Source organism: Quercus robur, chromosome 8 (genome assembly GCF_932294415.1).
Source record: "Quercus robur chromosome 8, dhQueRobu3.1, whole genome shotgun sequence".
In the NCBI taxonomy this organism is placed as follows: domain Eukaryota; kingdom Viridiplantae; phylum Streptophyta; class Magnoliopsida; order Fagales; family Fagaceae; genus Quercus; species Quercus robur.
In genome coordinates this window covers 30,012,167-30,030,409 of record NC_065541.1, presented here as the reverse complement: position 1 = coordinate 30,030,409, position 18,243 = coordinate 30,012,167, and the positions used below count along the sequence as shown (strand labels likewise).

At 32.4% G+C, this 18,243-nt stretch overlaps 1 protein-coding gene across 1 annotated transcript; it reads left to right on the top strand.

Moving 5' to 3' along the window:
• The first annotated feature begins 8,305 nt into the window (after positions 1 to 8,305).
• Positions 8,306 to 17,597, top strand: LOC126695165 (sodium/calcium exchanger NCL-like). Its single transcript, XM_050391821.1, has 7 exons — positions 8,306 to 8,920; positions 11,241 to 11,426; positions 13,949 to 14,130; positions 15,146 to 15,291; positions 15,373 to 15,655; positions 15,788 to 16,096; positions 16,874 to 17,597. Exons 1-7 carry the CDS (start codon positions 8,548 to 8,550, stop codon positions 17,120 to 17,122), a joined length of 1,728 nt encoding a protein of 575 aa, XP_050247778.1. The 5' UTR covers positions 8,306 to 8,547; the 3' UTR covers positions 17,123 to 17,597.
• The last annotated feature ends 646 nt before the right edge of the window (positions 17,598 to 18,243 follow it).

Below are 18,243 nucleotides of genomic sequence, written 5' to 3'. Positions count from 1 at the left end.
CCTCATGTTGTAAAATTTATAATATCCCTAACATCATTCATTTAAATACTTGTTTATTATCTTCTTGAAGTATCACTAATCGCATTCATTTCTATATCGTTTGAAAGCTTTTTTTAGTAAAATTTGTTATATCTTTAGCATTTTTCCCAAAAAAAAAGCATATTACAAAATAAAAGGATAGATTTTTGTTATAAAAAATTATGATATTAAATATTAGTTAAATATTATTTAAGTGAAAACAAAAAGGCCCCATTTAAATATATCGCCTAAGGCCTCCAAATTTGTTGAGCCGCCCCTGGTGCTAGAAATAATATAATGTGATGGATATGAACACTAGAAAATAAGCAATTCAAATATAATCTCACTCTAATATTTCTTATTGTTATATTTTATTTATTTTATAATAGCGGTTCTTTTGTTTTAGAATAAAGCGTTCGCATTAATTGGTGTAAAAATTCTTGGCTATTTCAGCATAAGAACTTTTTTTTTTTTTTCTGTTTTAGGGCATGTTTAATAGGAAAATTTTTGCTTTTGTTTTCAAAACAATATGAAAACAATTTTTAAAAAATTGAAATTGAAACTAGTTTTCAAATAATAATTTTTACATTATACGTATTTGACTCCCACTTTTAAGAACAATTTTCAAAATATTGAAAAAAATTAAAAGAAAAAATAATTGTTTGAGAGACCAATTCAATTTTTTATATTTGGCTCCCACTTTTAAACTAATCCCTTTCTGAAACCCAGAAATTCTAAACTAATCCCTTTAAATCTTTGAGTTTTGGGTTTCAAAAAGGGATTAGTTTAGAAGTTTAAAAGTTAGAATTAAAATGTATTGGGGTTAGATGATTTGGTTCGTCCGGTTTGGTTTAACGACTAAATAGGTTGAGTATTTTTTTAACAGATGACATGTATTTATTGGGTGTTATTTGATGTGGGGACAACCTCATCTATCCAGCTGAGGGGACCAAATAATTTCTCCTAAAGATGGCCTTAATTTTCCAAACTTGGCAGTCGCACCTATTGGACGGCAGGTGTACGGGCATAAAAAGGTGTGGTCCTTCATCACAGTTTGACTCCGGAAAAAGAATACCTAATAAGTGGGACCCTTTTTTAGTTCAACTTCAATTATTCATTTCATTCTTTAAAAAAAAAAAAAAAAATCTTAAATTATTCATTTGAAAGCCTGATTACCATGTAATCCTGGCATTAATGTTATCAAATTAAAATTATGTTTCTTATCCCATCCCCCAATGGCCACAAACTTCACTCATACGTCATAAACTTGCTTCATCACAATATTTTACTCAATGAGTCGCATCTCTTTGACAATTTTGTAAATAGTCCAAAAATCTTCTAAAAAAATTCAGTAGCTCATGATTCCCACATAATAATAAGAATAATAATAATAATTCAGTAGATAATCGAAATCCAATTAGTTTATTTGATAGCCAGGCAAGCCAACTTTCTTCATGAAGTATTGTGCAGAAGACTTAAATGGTAGCATCTAATGAAATAGTTACTAGTAAATAAAATGAAATTAGTTACTCAATTTGGGCCACCAAACATGCTAAGTAATAATTTATTAATATAGAAGTTGCCCTTTCTGGAACGATATGTAGAATCGACATCTTATACTATCGAAGCAGTCAAAGGCACTATTCCGCTTTTGACTCACAGAAGCAGTTTTTAGTTAGTTTGGTTATATATGTCATTATCTGCCGACTTCAAAACCATTGGAATTGGATAGCATCTTGCCACGATTCGGCAATGCTTTTCAGTAGGGAAAACACCCCAAAACCATTCGGTCATGCAAGTGCCCACAACTCACCCGCGTGCTTCTACCACACACAATACCACCCTATGTGGCACAAGTTATGCCACTTTATGTGGAACTACCACAACTCAAAAATATTTCTATCTCCCATCAAAATATATATATATATATATAAATATATATATATATATATATATATATATATATATATATATATTTCTATCATTTCTTTTATTTTTTCTAACATTTTTTTAATTTTTTTTAAATTTGTATTTTTTTTTATATAGGTCTTATTAATTGTGTCATTAGAACATTTGTTAATAAATCAATTCAGGAAAATTGTAATATTACTTTTATGGAAAATATAAAATGTGTAAAAAAATAAGGCAAAAATATCATTTTGGTTCCTACATTTAGGGTCATGGTCAATTTGGTCCCTACATTTTAGTAGCAGTCAATTTGATTCCTATTATTTTCAATTTGTAATCAATTTGATCCTATTATTAATTCACTAATGAAAAATGCCTACATGGCAATGGTTTGTCCAATTAGCATGTTTAGTATTAAAATAAAAGATTAAATCAAATACTAATGTGTCTAATTTTTAGTTGCCACATCAGCAATTACTTAGCAAAAAAAAGTCCTATCTTCTTTTAAAAATATTTGTTTTTGTACCAATTTTTTTCCTTTCCTAAATAATAATAAATAAATAAATAAAAACTAGACCTCAAACATACATTTGATTTCAAAAAAAAAAAAAAAAAACGTTTCCCCAACTTACATATGCAAGTCTCAGTAACATATATTAAGTACTGATGGTGTTACAAAAAACACCAACTCCTAAACTCGTCCATATGGCTCGTCCAATGAAAGACCAACCAGGACGAACCAAGCACATGAGATGATCGTCCTAAGCGTCCTTAATGACCTCATTCGTCTTTGGACGGACGAGGTCCCATGAGAAGCTTGTCCATCCTCAGAATCATTTGGACGGACGAGCTCTACACGAAATTCGGAAAAAGTAAATGCACAAGGAAAAGTCGTCCCTAATAGCCTCGTCCGTCCATAATAAAGAATGGACGAGTTCATTGGATTGGACTACTACGTGCCAAGTTCTCCATTAACTACTATGAAACACAAGTCCAACTGAGGTAACTTCCATGGCGGTTATGGAAGTTACCTCCAAATCCTCCGGACTCCTCGACAATAGGAACAGTTATTAAACAAATAACCATTTCACACATGCTATATAAGCATTCTTCGATGAGAATGTAAGGATCATTCAGACACTTATTTCAGAAATTACTTCCTTCTTACTGGGAATTACAAGTTCACTGACTTCATCATCAGAGGACTTTTGGCCGGTTCCCACCAGTCCCCTCTGACTTAGTATTTGTTTTCAGGATCAAGCCCTAAGATCATCAAGGTCCGAGACTTATCAACCTACTGATTTTTAAGGAACTATCAAGTATTGTAAAAATCTAATCTGTGACTATGACCAAATACAAGGCATCATCATCCCTATTATGAACTCAATCCATCTCTTTCTCTGACCTTTCACCTATTAACTCTTGTTACTGAGAAATATACCTAGAAAATCTGTGTCTTAACTCTGATTTGTTTTTCTTTATTTTGACGGTACTCTAAGGATCCGCTTGGGAGGAGGGAATGGAATGGAATGGAATGGAATGAAAAGGAATAAAAAGAATAATTTTAGAATATTCTTCCCTTCTCTTGTTTGGAAGTTTTAATGGAGGAAATAGAAAGTTCATTTCCTTGTTTGGGAGTTTAAGTGAGAGGGAATGGAATAGGTAGGAGGAAACACTCATTCCTCTCTATTCCCTTAAAATCTCAAATTTTTATTCCCCCCGAAATTGGGAGGAATGGGAGGCAATGGAATTAGATTTAATGATTTTTTTACTAAAACTCCTAAAATACCCCTATATATTCAACCCTTTATTTTAAAATAGGGGTCTAATAGGAATATTGTCATAAAATGATTCCATTCCATTCTCTCCATGTTGCTCCCAAACAGGATTACTTACATTCTATTCATTTTCATTCATTTCCATTCCTTTATTTTAAAACATCCAATCAATGTTACTTAATTCCATTCCATTTCATTATTTTCCATTCATTTCCCTTACTTAAATCCATTCCATTCCTTTCCATTCCCTTATGAACTCCGAAGCGGAGCCTAAATGGATTCTTTGAAATCTAGGATTCCACTAAAAAGAGAACCTTTTCTGGTATTTTTCTTTTGGTAGAACCGAGAGCACCTATTTGCATAGAGACCTAGTGCAAGATTCTCAAGGTTATTGTTGTTTAAGAAGTTAGATTAATTACTTCTAACGGATTTGTGCTGTGGCTGTGTTTTTTTTTTTTTTTTTTTTTTTTTGGTGGTGCTCTTCCAAATGTTTCTACTTAGTTCCATGGTGGAAAAGTCTAGGAGTCAATTCTGAAAATTTCAAGTTTTTGAAGAAGATGGGTGTGGAAACCCAGCATCTCCAAACTCAGATTCACCACAACCCAACCTTCAAGTACCACGGAACCACCATGGTGCCCAGTCTATGGCCACAGATCCGCCCCACTGGCAACCGTGCTGCCACCGCGAAATGCCTCAAGAGTCAAGACACAATTGCCGATCCCGTATTGAAATACACGTAACATCGCCAATCTCCTTGCTCTATGTTGGATCTGTGGTACTGGACGGTTGTGTTGCAGTGAATCTGGGTTTGGGGTTCTGTCTGAATTTGGGGGTTTTGGCTGACACTTGTGGACCAAATTAACGGTGATCTCAAAGTATAGGTATCAAAATGGTGTTTTCGTCAAAAATTTTTTTTTTCTTTTTTCAATTTTCATAAAATATTTTTAAAATTATTTTCTAAATTAAGATCCTTAGATCATTCAGTAACTTTTTCCTTTTTGTATTTAATTTTTTTTTTAAAGATGTATCTTTTGTTATAATGGTTAATGAGAGCATTCAAAAGTGTTCAAGTAAAACAATTTTTCTGTGTGTATTAGTGTATAATCTTATGTCCCTAACACATTAGATAATTACAAAGAAAAATCTTTTGAATATAGGATTTCATGAATCTAATAGAACTTAAATAACTACTTAAATAAAAAGAGCTGAACATGAATAGGAGATCTTAAAAAAAAAATAAAAAAATTAAACAACATCTTTTTGGGGATTGATTTGAAACTTCAATTCTCCAAATTAGGACGGAAAAAATAGTGACTTTATGTCGGGAGGATTTGATTGGGCATAATTTTAACTCAGATGGCCCCGCACGAAAGTGAGAGGAAATATGCTTTAGCTAATATCCACTGATGGTACCAAGTGGCCTGCTGATCAACTGATTCATAAACCAATCAAAAAGTTCGAATATTATTTTTCAAAAAAAAAAAATCGAATATTAATGTATTAATGTCAACTATAAACTTCATGATTTACCGTACAAATTTAGCAGACAAAGAAAAGAATGTTGAGAAAACTGCAAGAGAAAGTAATGTCTGTTCATCCAAAAATACAAAAATGCTTTTGCTTTGAGAAAACATTAGGTTAGGCTTGGCGTAAAACCAGTGTTTTACGCCAGCCAATAGACGTTTGCCACGTCAAAAAAAAAAAAAAAATTCAAATATTAATGTATCAGTGTCAACTATAAACTTCATGATTTATCGTACAAATTTAACAGACAAAGAAAAGAATGTTGAGAAAACTTAAAGAGAAAGTAATGTCTATTCATCCAAAAATACAAAAATGCTTTTGCTTTGAGAAAACATTAGGTCAAGCTTGGCGTAAAACACTGGTTTTACGCCAACCAATAGACGTTTGCTACGTCAGGTCCATCACTTAAAGAAACAGAATGACTTTAAAAAAATTAAAAAAGTTCACGCTCACAACCTGTGCTTCCTTCACGCCGTTCACCTCTACTTCCTTCACATTGAACCTCCACCATCACCACACAGATCACCGGAGCAGAATGATTTTGAAGAAGAAAGAGTTCTCGCCGTGCCCTCTGCTTCCTCCTCTGGGGTTGTGAAATGGGTCAATTTTCTTTGTGAGTGAAAATTGTGAAATTGCTAGAGTTACAAATTTTTTTACAAATTACTAATATGGTGAGTAGTTATTGGCAAGTAAAAAAGTGATATAAGTGATGGGTCCAAATGTGAACTAATAAGAATTTGTATCTCAATGGTTTGTAAAAATGTTGTAGATAAGTTTGTGCCTATAACATTACCCTAAAAAAATCAATGATTTTTTTTTTTTTTTTTTTTTTTTTTTTTTTTTTTTTTATAAGAAAGTTTCAACCTATGGCGTCTACTTTTGATGATAGCTCGTTATCATCAGACCAAGACATCAATCGGTTTTTGGTGTAGGCGGAGATTGAACTCCAGATCTTTTATTCAACCATCAGAGACTTTACTAGTTAAGCTAACCGAAATTCACAATCAATAATTTTATTAAGAGGGGAAAAATGCAATTTTATTGAACAAAATTGTTAAAATTAGTACATATATATATATATATATATATATTTTTTTTTAATAAAAAATTTGGGGGTAATATATGCCTCCGTCTTTGGATACAACCAAATGCAAAAAGAGTTCGGAGTGTTTTAACTAGTATTTAGAGTGTTTTAGTATTTTCAAATGTTGTGGTTTTGCGATAAGTGATCAATCCATAACGCCAGCCTAAGCAAATTTGCCTTCCAAAAATGAATATCTCAAAATTTTAATGTTTTTGAAAATTATCAAATCACAAGTATCTAAGGCATAAGTTTCTTTCAAATAAAAATTTGGGAAAAGTTAACAGATGGTTTTTTTTTTTTTTTTTTTACAAGATATGCAGGAGCAGTTACTAAGTAGTTACCAAGCAGTTTCTAGTTTTCTTGATATTTAGACTTGCTGTGTAGGGGGCTAAAAACGTGGAAAGAAAACCAAGACAACATTAGTTAAAGGTGTCCTAAGTCAGACCACAAGTGACAGAATGTTCAAGACCTAAACAATAACTGTCATAACAGTTATTTCTGTGTATATGACCCTAATGTTGTTGGGGGTGTCAACAACAGAGTGTATTTGGCATTTGGGAGAATTCTATGTATTTCTCTAGGCTTGTGAAAGGTTTCCCTTGTACTTGAGATTAAGTAATTAAGGTTAGGGATGGGTTCCTTGTAAACATAGTGTATACTGTGTATGTGTAACCCTAAAGAATTTGTTCTAAGTGTTTCTTGCAGTGTATGTGGTGTTGGTTGAGATTGAGTCAGGGAGTAAAGGCCATCATAGGCAAAAATTTGAGTGAAAAATTTAACCCTGTAATACACTGTGAGGTTGGTGAGAGAGATTAAATTGAATTAAAAAATTTTAGCACACTCAGCTGTACTGATCTATTATTATTGGAATAGTAGTGTGTTAAATGCCAAATTGATTTGGCATTTTAGTATTTGGCACACCTGATACCAATGCTCTAGAAGCGAAAGAACACAAATGCTAAAACAAATTATTCTATTTCTCTCTCCTCTCTCTGACTTTCTTTCTTCTCTCTTCTCACATATTTAATTTCTTCTCTTCTTAAACCTCACACTCTCTTTCTTCTCTCTCTTTTCTCGCATATCAAATTTCTTCTCAGATCTAACATAGAAGATGTGATGTAAGATGTATTGTAAAATGATGTGCTAAAATAATAAAGTAGTTTTTTGATCTAATAAAATAGTATATTTTTACAATAGCTAATGATGATGCTCTTAATGGCCAACTCCTCCTCAAGCTATTTGTTCTATTCAAAACATTTATAAGTTTTTCCAAATTTACACAAATAAGCATAATTAGTATTAAATTGCATAATTATAAAAATAGTATTTACGCGTTAGTTAAAGTGCTCATTCGTTATTATTCTATCTACCATTAAGCCTTGTATATTCAATTTTATTATTATTATTTTTTTTTTAGAAAAGGTAAGTCATCAATTTTAAATTTCTTATTTAAGAAAAAAAAAATTATCCTTTAAACTAACTAAAATCTAAATAGGGTATCAAAAGCTTTGTAGCTTTACTGGCATTTTCTAATATTTTTAAGTAAAACATCTACCATTCAAATCTTCAACTCCCAATTATGGATGTATAAAAAATAATCTAAAATAAGGTAATATTCTTAAAATGTAAAAATATTTACATTTTTATGTTTCACTAAAAATCATAAGAGGTATTTGGCAAGTCATAAAAACTAAAACAATATACCTTAAAAGGAGGAGAATCATATAAATTTTTTTAAGATAATTATAATTTTATATTGTACTATGAAAGTAAATCTTACGTAATAAACTAAGCAAAAGTGTACAATATTCCTTATGAAACAAAAAAAGTGTACAATATTTTACTTACGTGTAAATCACATAATCTGGCCATCAAACTTTGATGATTTGATTGCAATCGCACCCTCTCATAAAAAGTGACTCAGACGATTCATCAATAAAAAAAAAAAACGTGACTCCCATAAAAAAAAAAAAAAAAAAAGTCACTCAGATCAGACGCGTCTCCAACGCTTATCTCACACACAAACACGCACTTTCTCTCTCTCTGTCGACTCGCACAGACACACCACCCTTCACGCACTAATCAGACAACGCTTTCTCTTCTGTCTCTGACTCTCTAGTACAATTCTGAGACAGATATATATATATATATATATATATATAAATACAACAGATTCGGATTTACCACGGCACCAAAAAGATAAAGACTTAAGAGTGAAGATTCCCAGAACCATCCATGGCTAATAAGTCTAAGCACCACCTAACCGTCTCTATCTTCCTTTTCCTTGTAATCCTCTCTGGTCCCACCTATGCCCGCTTCATCGCCCTCCGTTCAACGCCGGATCTACTCTCCGATGGGGTCCATCTCACTCTCAACCGATTCGCCGCCGAGACTTCAACGTGCGACGAGACCTACGGGTTCTTACCGTGCACCACCTCGGTTCTCGGAAACATCTTTCTAATCGCTGTGTACGGGTTCCTTATGTTCATAGCTGCCAAGTCATTGTCCGATGGGAGCGAGCTCTTGTTGGAAATTCTAGGACCTGGTATTATTGGCGGTCTCTTCCTCCCTATTCTCGGTGCTCTCCCTGATGCCATGCTCATTCTCGGTACGCATTTCTTTTCTTTTTTATTTTTTTAAAGAAATATAAAAAAAAAAGGTATATGATCATTACTCTTTATTATAATTAATATATTTTGTTTAGCCACTAGATCTCTTCTTATTGGATGATAAATAAACTTATTGGTTAATAAGAAGAGTTGATCTATCACTTTTTCTGTTTGGTTCATAGAAGAATGTTTGTTGTTTGATAAATCAGGATGATTTTGAAGCTAATCTTCTTAATATTTTGTGTTGGCTGGCTATGTGAATGTGTTGTGTTTTTTCACCCAAAAAGAAAAAGGAGTGAAATAAATGTTAGAGGTTGACGGGACGGGAGGTTTTGGATACCTGTGCCATACCAGGTCCAGTTCCAGGTGTAGGTGTGTGGGGACCAAAGTATTAAAAAATAGATTTAACCTTTTATCCGTACCCACAAAACTAACGGAAACTGAAATTGAAATTTGGATCCAGATTGATTGTTAATAAGTTTTTCTAATTTTTCTGTGCCTTACTTTTTAAAGCGCTTTGTGTGGAGTGGTTGAGATCTATCTATTCAGCGCAATCACACAGAATGTTCACCTTCACATTTCGGATTTTCTTTTCTCATTACCATGCTTGCTTCTGTCCCACTCTTGCCTCATTTCTCCTTTTTGGACTACCATTGATTCCTTTAAATTTTCTTTTTCTTTTTTTCTTTTCCTTTCTTTTATAGTTTTTTTTTTTTTTTTTTTTTTTTTTTTTTTACTTTCCGGCTCTGGCACCGGCGCACTACCCCTGAATCCATGTAGAATAAGTCTTTTATACCCCTCTAAAATCGAATACTATCAGAAAGCCCCTTCAATAAAAAATCTCTATTAGGAACTCTTGACTCAAATAATACCTGTGGGTTCAAATATTATGTAATTCTCCTATTTTCTAAAAATAAATAAATAAATAAATAAATTTATCTACTTATAATACGATTTTTTTTTTTTAAATTTTATTTTATACGTAAATAAGATATATGTCATAAGAGTTCCTCATACAAATATTATGTGATCCTTGTTTCTCAAAAATATAAAATGGGCTCCAATTGAAATAAAATTACCTAAACATACTACTGAAGAAATAAAGCCAAATTATCTTGTAAATTAAGCACCTGCTTTTAAGATATTTGTCAATTCTTCTTTGAAGTTTTTAGTTCCATTATTTCTCAATTATCATAAAAAAATAATTAATTGGATGGGCATAATATTATAGTAATATATTCAAAATTAAAGGTTGTTGAATGAATGTTTTTTTGCATTCCTTCATATACTCCTAAAAAAAATCTAATGATTTTAATTGAATTTTCTGGATAAAAGTATCAGAATAATAGCTAATGAGCTCGTGCTCAAATGACGTCTCTTCTCTTTGTATTATTGATGCAAACATTAAAATAAATCTTGCTCTGTATTTTTGAATGGTTCTTGAGTTTTCAACAAATTAAGTTCTAAAAAATTATTGAAAAGAAATGAAATAACCATCTTCTTTTCTTAATGAATGAACAACATTCTTGACGTGCGATTCTAAAATTTAAACTCTCCAATATCTTGAATAAATTTTTAATGAAAGATATATACATTGAAAGGACATTGGCTTTTATTGGTTTTTTAAATAAAGTAACATATTAAGAAAATATTAATTCTAAGATATCATCATGTGCCACCCTAAAAGAAATTTTTTGCCTTCACCACTGAATAGGTGAGCAATTATTTGTACATTATTTAGATGCACTAAAGAGGAAATCTTGTAAATGATGCACAACGTTTTTCTTATTTTTTTTTTTTTATATTTCCTTGAAGCTTGAGTAATTTATTCCTTGTTTTCCTGGTACCATTAACAAGAATTGGCAATGTGTACACAAGATTAGACTTAAAAATGGAACCTATTGGAATAATTAATTTGAAAGGAATACCTAAGCTAATCCTATGGAATTTGGTGCAATTCAGTCCTTTGCTATTGGATGCAGGTTGCATGAGGAAGTTTTTCAAATCATTTAATTTTGATAATTTTTCAATGTTTGTAAGTCAAGTTGCTGACCTTACTTGGCTTACATGTCTTATCAAGTTGGGTTTTGCTCATTTTGCTTAAGTGTTCTTATCCTATCACTTTGTTTACAACCTTTTTCAATATGATTCTTTTGCAATCAAGATATTTCTTACCTAAATTGTACAAAGCTTATATTTAAATTTTGACTATACTCCTCTCTCTCTCAGTACTGCAGTTTATCAATTAGAACTTTCATACAACCTACACCTGTTACTTGATTTTCTAATGCTTCTAATCAACTTTCTTGTCTTGTATAGTATCTGGTCTTTCCGGATCGACAGAAACTGCTCAGAGTCAAGTCTCTGTTGGAATGGGATTGCTAGCTGGGTCAACTGTTATGCTTCTTACAATAATATGGGGATCGTGTGTTATTGTTGGGAAGTGCGACCTTAAAGATTCAGTTGCACAAGATGAACAGGATACAAAAGGGTTCAGTTTAACGGGTTTGTACTTGGAAATTTATTCTCTTCATTAGAAATCTCTATAACTACTTAACAATATCTGTACACACACACACACATGTTTGTGTGAGTATAAAGTTCAAAGAATTGGCTTTGTGAGCCCTCTTTTGGGTACTTGAAACATTGAAAAATGCATTTCTTTTTATTTGGTGTGGGGTGGGAATGGGAATCCCAGGTCTATGTCTATGGTGGCTTTTTTAATTAATACAGTACTATGGGATACAAAACATTATTAAGGGATAGCAATGGTGGATAAACAATCCAAGGCATTAGGAGTCTCTCTCTCTCAAAACATGAAGAGAGTGGATAACCATATGTTATAATCCTAATGTGCCACATGGATTAAGTGTAAGTTTAACCAGGTGTTTATAGGATGGAGGTAACAATGGAAAATTGTCAAGATATTACAAACTGTAAGGCAATGCTTGGGTTAAAATTAAAAATTTGTTTAAAATGAAGTGTGAAATAAGTAATATAACATTGTTTAATATGAGGCGTTTGATTTATGACAAATCTATTACTTAGGTAAGAGGTTTCCATGAAAGACCAACATGAGTAATCACATGACATACACATGATTTTTGCTGTATAATCTATAATTTTAGATTGACATTATTACACTTCACCATCCATCCAAGAGAGAAAGAACTAAACAATATTTTTGAAGCCCAATGACAAGAATCCCAATCAATGGTTTTGCTTCTTGTGGGCATTCAAAAGTTTGTTTATTCTAGCTTGTTTGCCTCCATTTCATCTGCGAAGATTCTCTCTCTCTCTCTCTCTCTCATAGTTGCCAAACACTTGTTTGGAATTTTTTGATTGCTCTTCAAAATGAAGGTAGAGGGGTTTTATTTTTTGTTTTTAGATAATGTAGAGTAACAATGTCATTTCCATATTATTGATGATGTGACAAAAAAAATGGGTATGTTATATGATCAAATCATTTAGGATGTAATGAAAAGTTTGAAAAGAAGGGTTAAATTATCACAAATCTGATGTTTGTTCAAATTTAAAGTCTAAAAAAACAATTGACACTTAAATCAATGTTTGAAGGAAACGTTTGTAAAAATCCCTTAATGTTATCTTATGACCTGTATGTTGGGGAATTCTTGTGTGTTTATCTGTGTTAGACTAGACTTGTAGTAAAATTTCCTTGCTTTAGGAAACAATATAAAAAACGACATGTGGCTAATTTGGAAAACACGAAACTCCTTGAAGTAGTGTTGGTATAAGTGTACTTTTGTCCCAAAACCCATAGTCTCCTTCCTCTTTTATTTTATTTTATTTTTATTCTTTCCCAAACCCATACCAACTTTTTTTTAACCCAATTTTCTTTATAAAAAAAGTAGTATGATTTATATCATGGTAGTGTATGTTTTGTAAAGTACAAGAGAATTATGTAAAATGCTATATTTCAATTTTAAATGGTTAGCTGATCATCTGATTGTCATATTGTCCATTAATAATTTTTATCAAAATTATTACATCAATTTTTTATATATATATATATTTATTATTATAGAAAAAGTGTGCTTTTCTTCAATTATAGCACACTTGCGCTTTGCACCTATGCTCCAGAGGCATTTTTGCTGAAATGCACCTCACAATCTTACCAACGCTGCCTTGAAGTTTAAGTGTAACTTTACCCCCTATAGTGTCTTAAGTTTAAAATGTTGATCAGTTGAAAAATAGGGGTTTTCAGGTGGGGAAACTGTATGAGGACAAGGAAAGACAAGGATTTTTTTCAGCAAAAGCTTGATTTCAGGAAAACGAGGGTTGTCATTTATGCTACTTTCAAATCAAAAAATCAAATGTGTCATCTGACTATATTTTTATTTGTTATTATTTTTTAATCTGAAAAAATTTGGGTTATTTGGGCCTTTGCCCATTGACTAGAAAACCCAGAACATACAGTGGAGCCATTGAAGTGTGCAACCTGGAATGGGGTTTACATGATTTGCTTGATGTCCAGTTTTCATGAACTGTATGTGCCCTTCTTGGTTTTAATTGATGTGCTTAATTGAATACTGTCAATCTGACAAATTTTTGGTTCAAAATTTGCAACATTGTTGACCAGTTTCACCTACATTACATAAATAGTAAAGAGTGCAAAGTACCTAAAAATTCGATATGTTAGAATCACTTTGAGGCCACTGGTGGTGAAAAATTTTAGGCAGTTCTGAAGTGAAACACAGAAACAGATCTTCCCAGGTGGTCACACATGCATATCACTTCTAGTATTGACTCTGATTAAACGTTTTACACATAGAACATGACCACAAGTGGTTGAGAGTTGAACACTTAGAATTTCAAGGGGATTTTGTGCTTTCCGGGTTAACAACTATAGGGGAGTTTATTTATTTATTTATATATTCTCCTTTATTTTAGGATGGATGGCCACTGAATCATATGCATATATGTCCTGTAGAGTGAAATGTCATGTAACTTTGTAATTGTATGATTAAATGGTTCACATAACCAAATTAAATCTCATATCTCTGTAGAATCTGGCATTAGTACCGACATCTGGACTAGCTATGCTGCAATAATGATGGTCATATCGGTCATCCCATTTTTAGTTGTTCAAATACCACAATTTCTCAATTCAACTTCAGTGGGGCGCTTAGCAGTCTTGATTGGGCTTATTGTCTCTCTTCTTCTATTGGTTTCTTATTGCCTTTATCAGGTACGTGTGCCTATAATTATATTTTCTCTGCTGCTTGGTAATCCAGTTTTATCTCCAAATTTTTTTATTCTCTTATAGATAATCTTGATTAATCAAATTTGTCTAATCATATGGGAAATTGGAAATTTTGTGCCACTCATTTTTTCAGATGTTGCTAAACATGTACTGTAGCTGGTTAGAATGAGTAAACTTCTTCTTGGGCTTCAATTCATGATGAGGAATATGGCCCTGATAAGCAACTGATTCAGTCCATGTTTGAATTGTTAAAATTTGCTGGTTTTTCTATTGGTAATATGTTTGGCCAGTAATGAGAATAAAGTCAAATGATTGGGTTAGGCAGGGATTGAACTTTGGCGTTTCAAGAGGCATAAGGACATTCTCAATCATTAAGCTATTTTCCTTTCTTGTTGAGTTACAAAGAAAGATGAATTATTTTGAGATTATTAGCTTAGTTCACTGAATAATTATATCTTTTCTGGTGGATGGAGTTGAACACTGGCTTCTTAAGAAGTCTAAAAATGCTAAAAGTTAGTTGAACTCAACTTCTTAAGAGGCTTAACAATGCTAAAACATTGAGCTAAGTTTTTCTTAGGAGAAAAGCTCACAAAACTAATAATTTAAGAATATTCATGTTTGATATTTAAAAAAAATAATTGTAGTGGCTGACCAACAGTTGGACTAGTGACTTCATCAACTACCGACACCCTTGATCGGATCAACCTTAGTGCAGATTTAATGACTATGATTTTAGATGCTAAGATTTGGAAGCTTCTAAACATGAAGTCTGATTGTGAAGTTTTGAAATTACCATATGTTTTTAGTTGTTTGGTGAACTAAATTTGAAGAAGAGGAGAGGATAGGATAGGGCCCTATTAAGCATAATTCTGGGTCTACCTCTCAAAAGGAGTGTTTTAATTTCCGAGGTAGCTTAGGCATTCTTTTGTGGTTTGAATGTCTGAAATTCTCTGTATTGATGGTTTACTTTTTGATAGAGAAATTTAAAAACATTGTGCAGGTCCTTCAGCCTTGGATCCAAAAAAGAAAAATTGATTATGTGAAGCACAAGCATTTTATATTAGGATTTCTGAGGCATCTAAAAAAACATTCACTGGGAAAGCTGCTCAATGATAATGGTGAACCTGACGAAGGCATCATTAAAAAGTTAGTTTTTCATGAAGTAAAAGAAAATTGTTTATTTTTTGTTTTTGTATTTGATGATTTTTTTGTCGGATATTATGGCAGGCTGTTTTCTTCAATTGACGTAAATGACGATGGACACATTTCAGATTCTGAATTGAGAGCATTGATGGTTGGAATTAATTTTGATGGGGTTGTCCTGGATCAAAATGAGGCTGTAAATAAAATAATGAAAGATTTTGATACATCCGGGGATTCTAAAATTGTACTCGATGAGTTTATCAGTGGCATTTCTAGATGGCTGAAGAAGACAATGCCAGCCGTTGCTCGTAATCCTGGCTTAAAGACAAAAGGCTCAGAGACAAAAGTTTTTGATGACTTACACATGGTAAATTTTTTTTTGTTTTTGTTTTTTTTGAAACCATCTCAAGGTAAATTGAGCTGATTCATGTTCATATTCTCATATCAGAGCTGGTTTCATATCGCAGATGCTTATATGATTTCTTGGAAATTCATACAGGAAACAAAGAGACAGCGCGATCTGTTGGATGTTCGGAGTCAAAGTGAAGAAGTTGTTGAGGGTGTTGAGAATTCCAAATGGACCACCATCAAGGCAGTGCTATTGTTGTTGCTGGGAACTATAATTGCTGCTGCTTTTGCTGATCCCCTGGTAGATGCTGTTGATAACTTCTCTGATGCAACCGGTATTCCTGCTTTCTTCATCTCTTTCATTGCACTGCCTTTGGCTACGAACTCTAGCGAAGCTGTGACAGCAATTATATTTGCTAGCCGTGACAAGCGGACAACTGCCTCATTAACATTTTCTGAGGTTTGTTTCTCATTCCCTACTCATCTTATCTATGCTATATTTAGTGCTCCATAGAGTTGATTCGCAGACAAATTACAGAAATTGCAGGATATGTACTAAATGTGTTATTGGTGTCTTAGTCCCTAGATTTTAAACTGCTCTTGTGAAACAGTAGTTAGGATAGTACTGGATCATTTTGATATATGGATTTTTAAATTTCAATTAATTTTGTCACTTCCTTCCTCTTACAAGAGTTGGAGGGTGAGGTTGTGAAATCTAAATCTATTAGGTGCATGTGTGACTTTACAACTAATAAAAAAGAGTCAATTAATTTTGGTGGGTTTGAGACTTCCCTAGTGAGTGGAACCAGTCTCTGAGGCCCCTTCACATCCTTGGAAGTAAGAACACCAGACAGCTGAATTTTGACCATAGACCTGCTTTTATTTATTGGTGGCATTAAAAGCTCTTTTAGCTGGGCCAGACATCTGAAAGGTTTGTGTAACTTGCTTGATTTTTTCTGCGAACCTACTCATTTTACTACCTGTCAAAAGGAGAATCTGTCAAAATATGGTTGTTATTGATGACAGGTTGGTAATATGATTTTGATGTTATAGGATTCATATGATATGCACCTATGTATCATACTATTCCAATTTAGCTTCACCTAATTTGTAACTAGGTCTATCTAAACGTGTTCCAGCATTTGTTAGGTAGCATGAAAAAAATGACGTGTATTAGCTATGCTTTAATTTGAAATTATTGATTTTCGAGATATAAATTATTAATTTCTTGCTGCAGCTATATGGGGCTGCAACGATGAATAATGTCCTCTGCCTCTCGGTCTTCTTGGCCCTTGTTTACATCAGGGGATTGACATGGGATTTCTCAGCTGAAGTGCTGGTTATTCTTATTGTCTGTCTTGTGATGGGTCTTTTGGGCAGCTTGCGCACCCATTTCCCTCTGTGGACAGCACTATTAGCTATCCTACTTTACCCGTTCTCACTGGCCCTGGTTTATGTTCTTGATTACGTTCTTGGCTGGTCGTAGAATCATGGATGTCCCAAAATTTTGATTGGTGGATATTATATTTCTTGTATGGAGAATCGGAGTTATTTCTTTTAATCATGTGTGCCTGTTTAGTTCTTCTCAAAAAAAAAAAGTAAAAGAAAAAGAAGGTGTGCCTGTTTAGTTTATAATGCATTCTTATTTTAGTAAGACATCTGGATTATTGTTAGAAATAAAGTTTGATTGGGATGTGTAAACTTTGGCCAATGAAAATGTTATTTGGGATGTGTAAAATCTATAGGGGAGATGTATATCCATAAGTATCTATAAGAGAAATGTATATCCATAAGTGTACTTATTATAACCTTATCCCATAAAGTCTACAAGCATTCTAACGTCCTATATATATGTGGGATTTCTTTACTGTTATTGTACACATCTAAGAGATATCAAAAAGATTGTGAATGATCACTTGAATACAAGAGTTTATCAATATATATTTCTCGTTTTTTTCTTACTTTGTTTTATCTACTTCTATTATTTCACAACATGTTATCAGCACGAGTCTCTACCCAATTTCAAAAGGAAGTTGTAATCCCATTGTTCTTCAAACATCAAAAATTATTTGTGTAGTTCTCTCAACTCAACGTAAGTTTTCTTTCTAAGGAATTAGTAATTATCCTATTTATTTGTCATTACATTTTATGCTTATATTTTTAGCAATTTTTAATTGATTAAAAAAAAAATAATGAGATTTGTGTTATCCTCTTGTTATAAGATTCACGTTTAATTGATTAAAAATATATTGTTAAAAATGGTTAGTGATAAAACAACTCAATCATACCTATAGCTATATGTAATGTGTTTTGATAAACTTTAAATATGTAAGTATTATTTCATTACAATCAAATTTTGAATATGTATTTGTAGTATTGTTTCATTAAAATTGTGTATGAAAAAAAAATTAGTTATTTAATTTCTTATGTAATTATATATTTGATATAGATGTCAAACCTTACAAAGCTTAAATTTGTTGTCCTTGACATCTTAGGCAATAATTTCTTATCATAGATCCTTGATACTAAGATTCATCTGGAAGCAATGAATCTTGACGAGATCTATGTTGATGTAATAAATCCTGAAGATATTATTATGGATGGCAA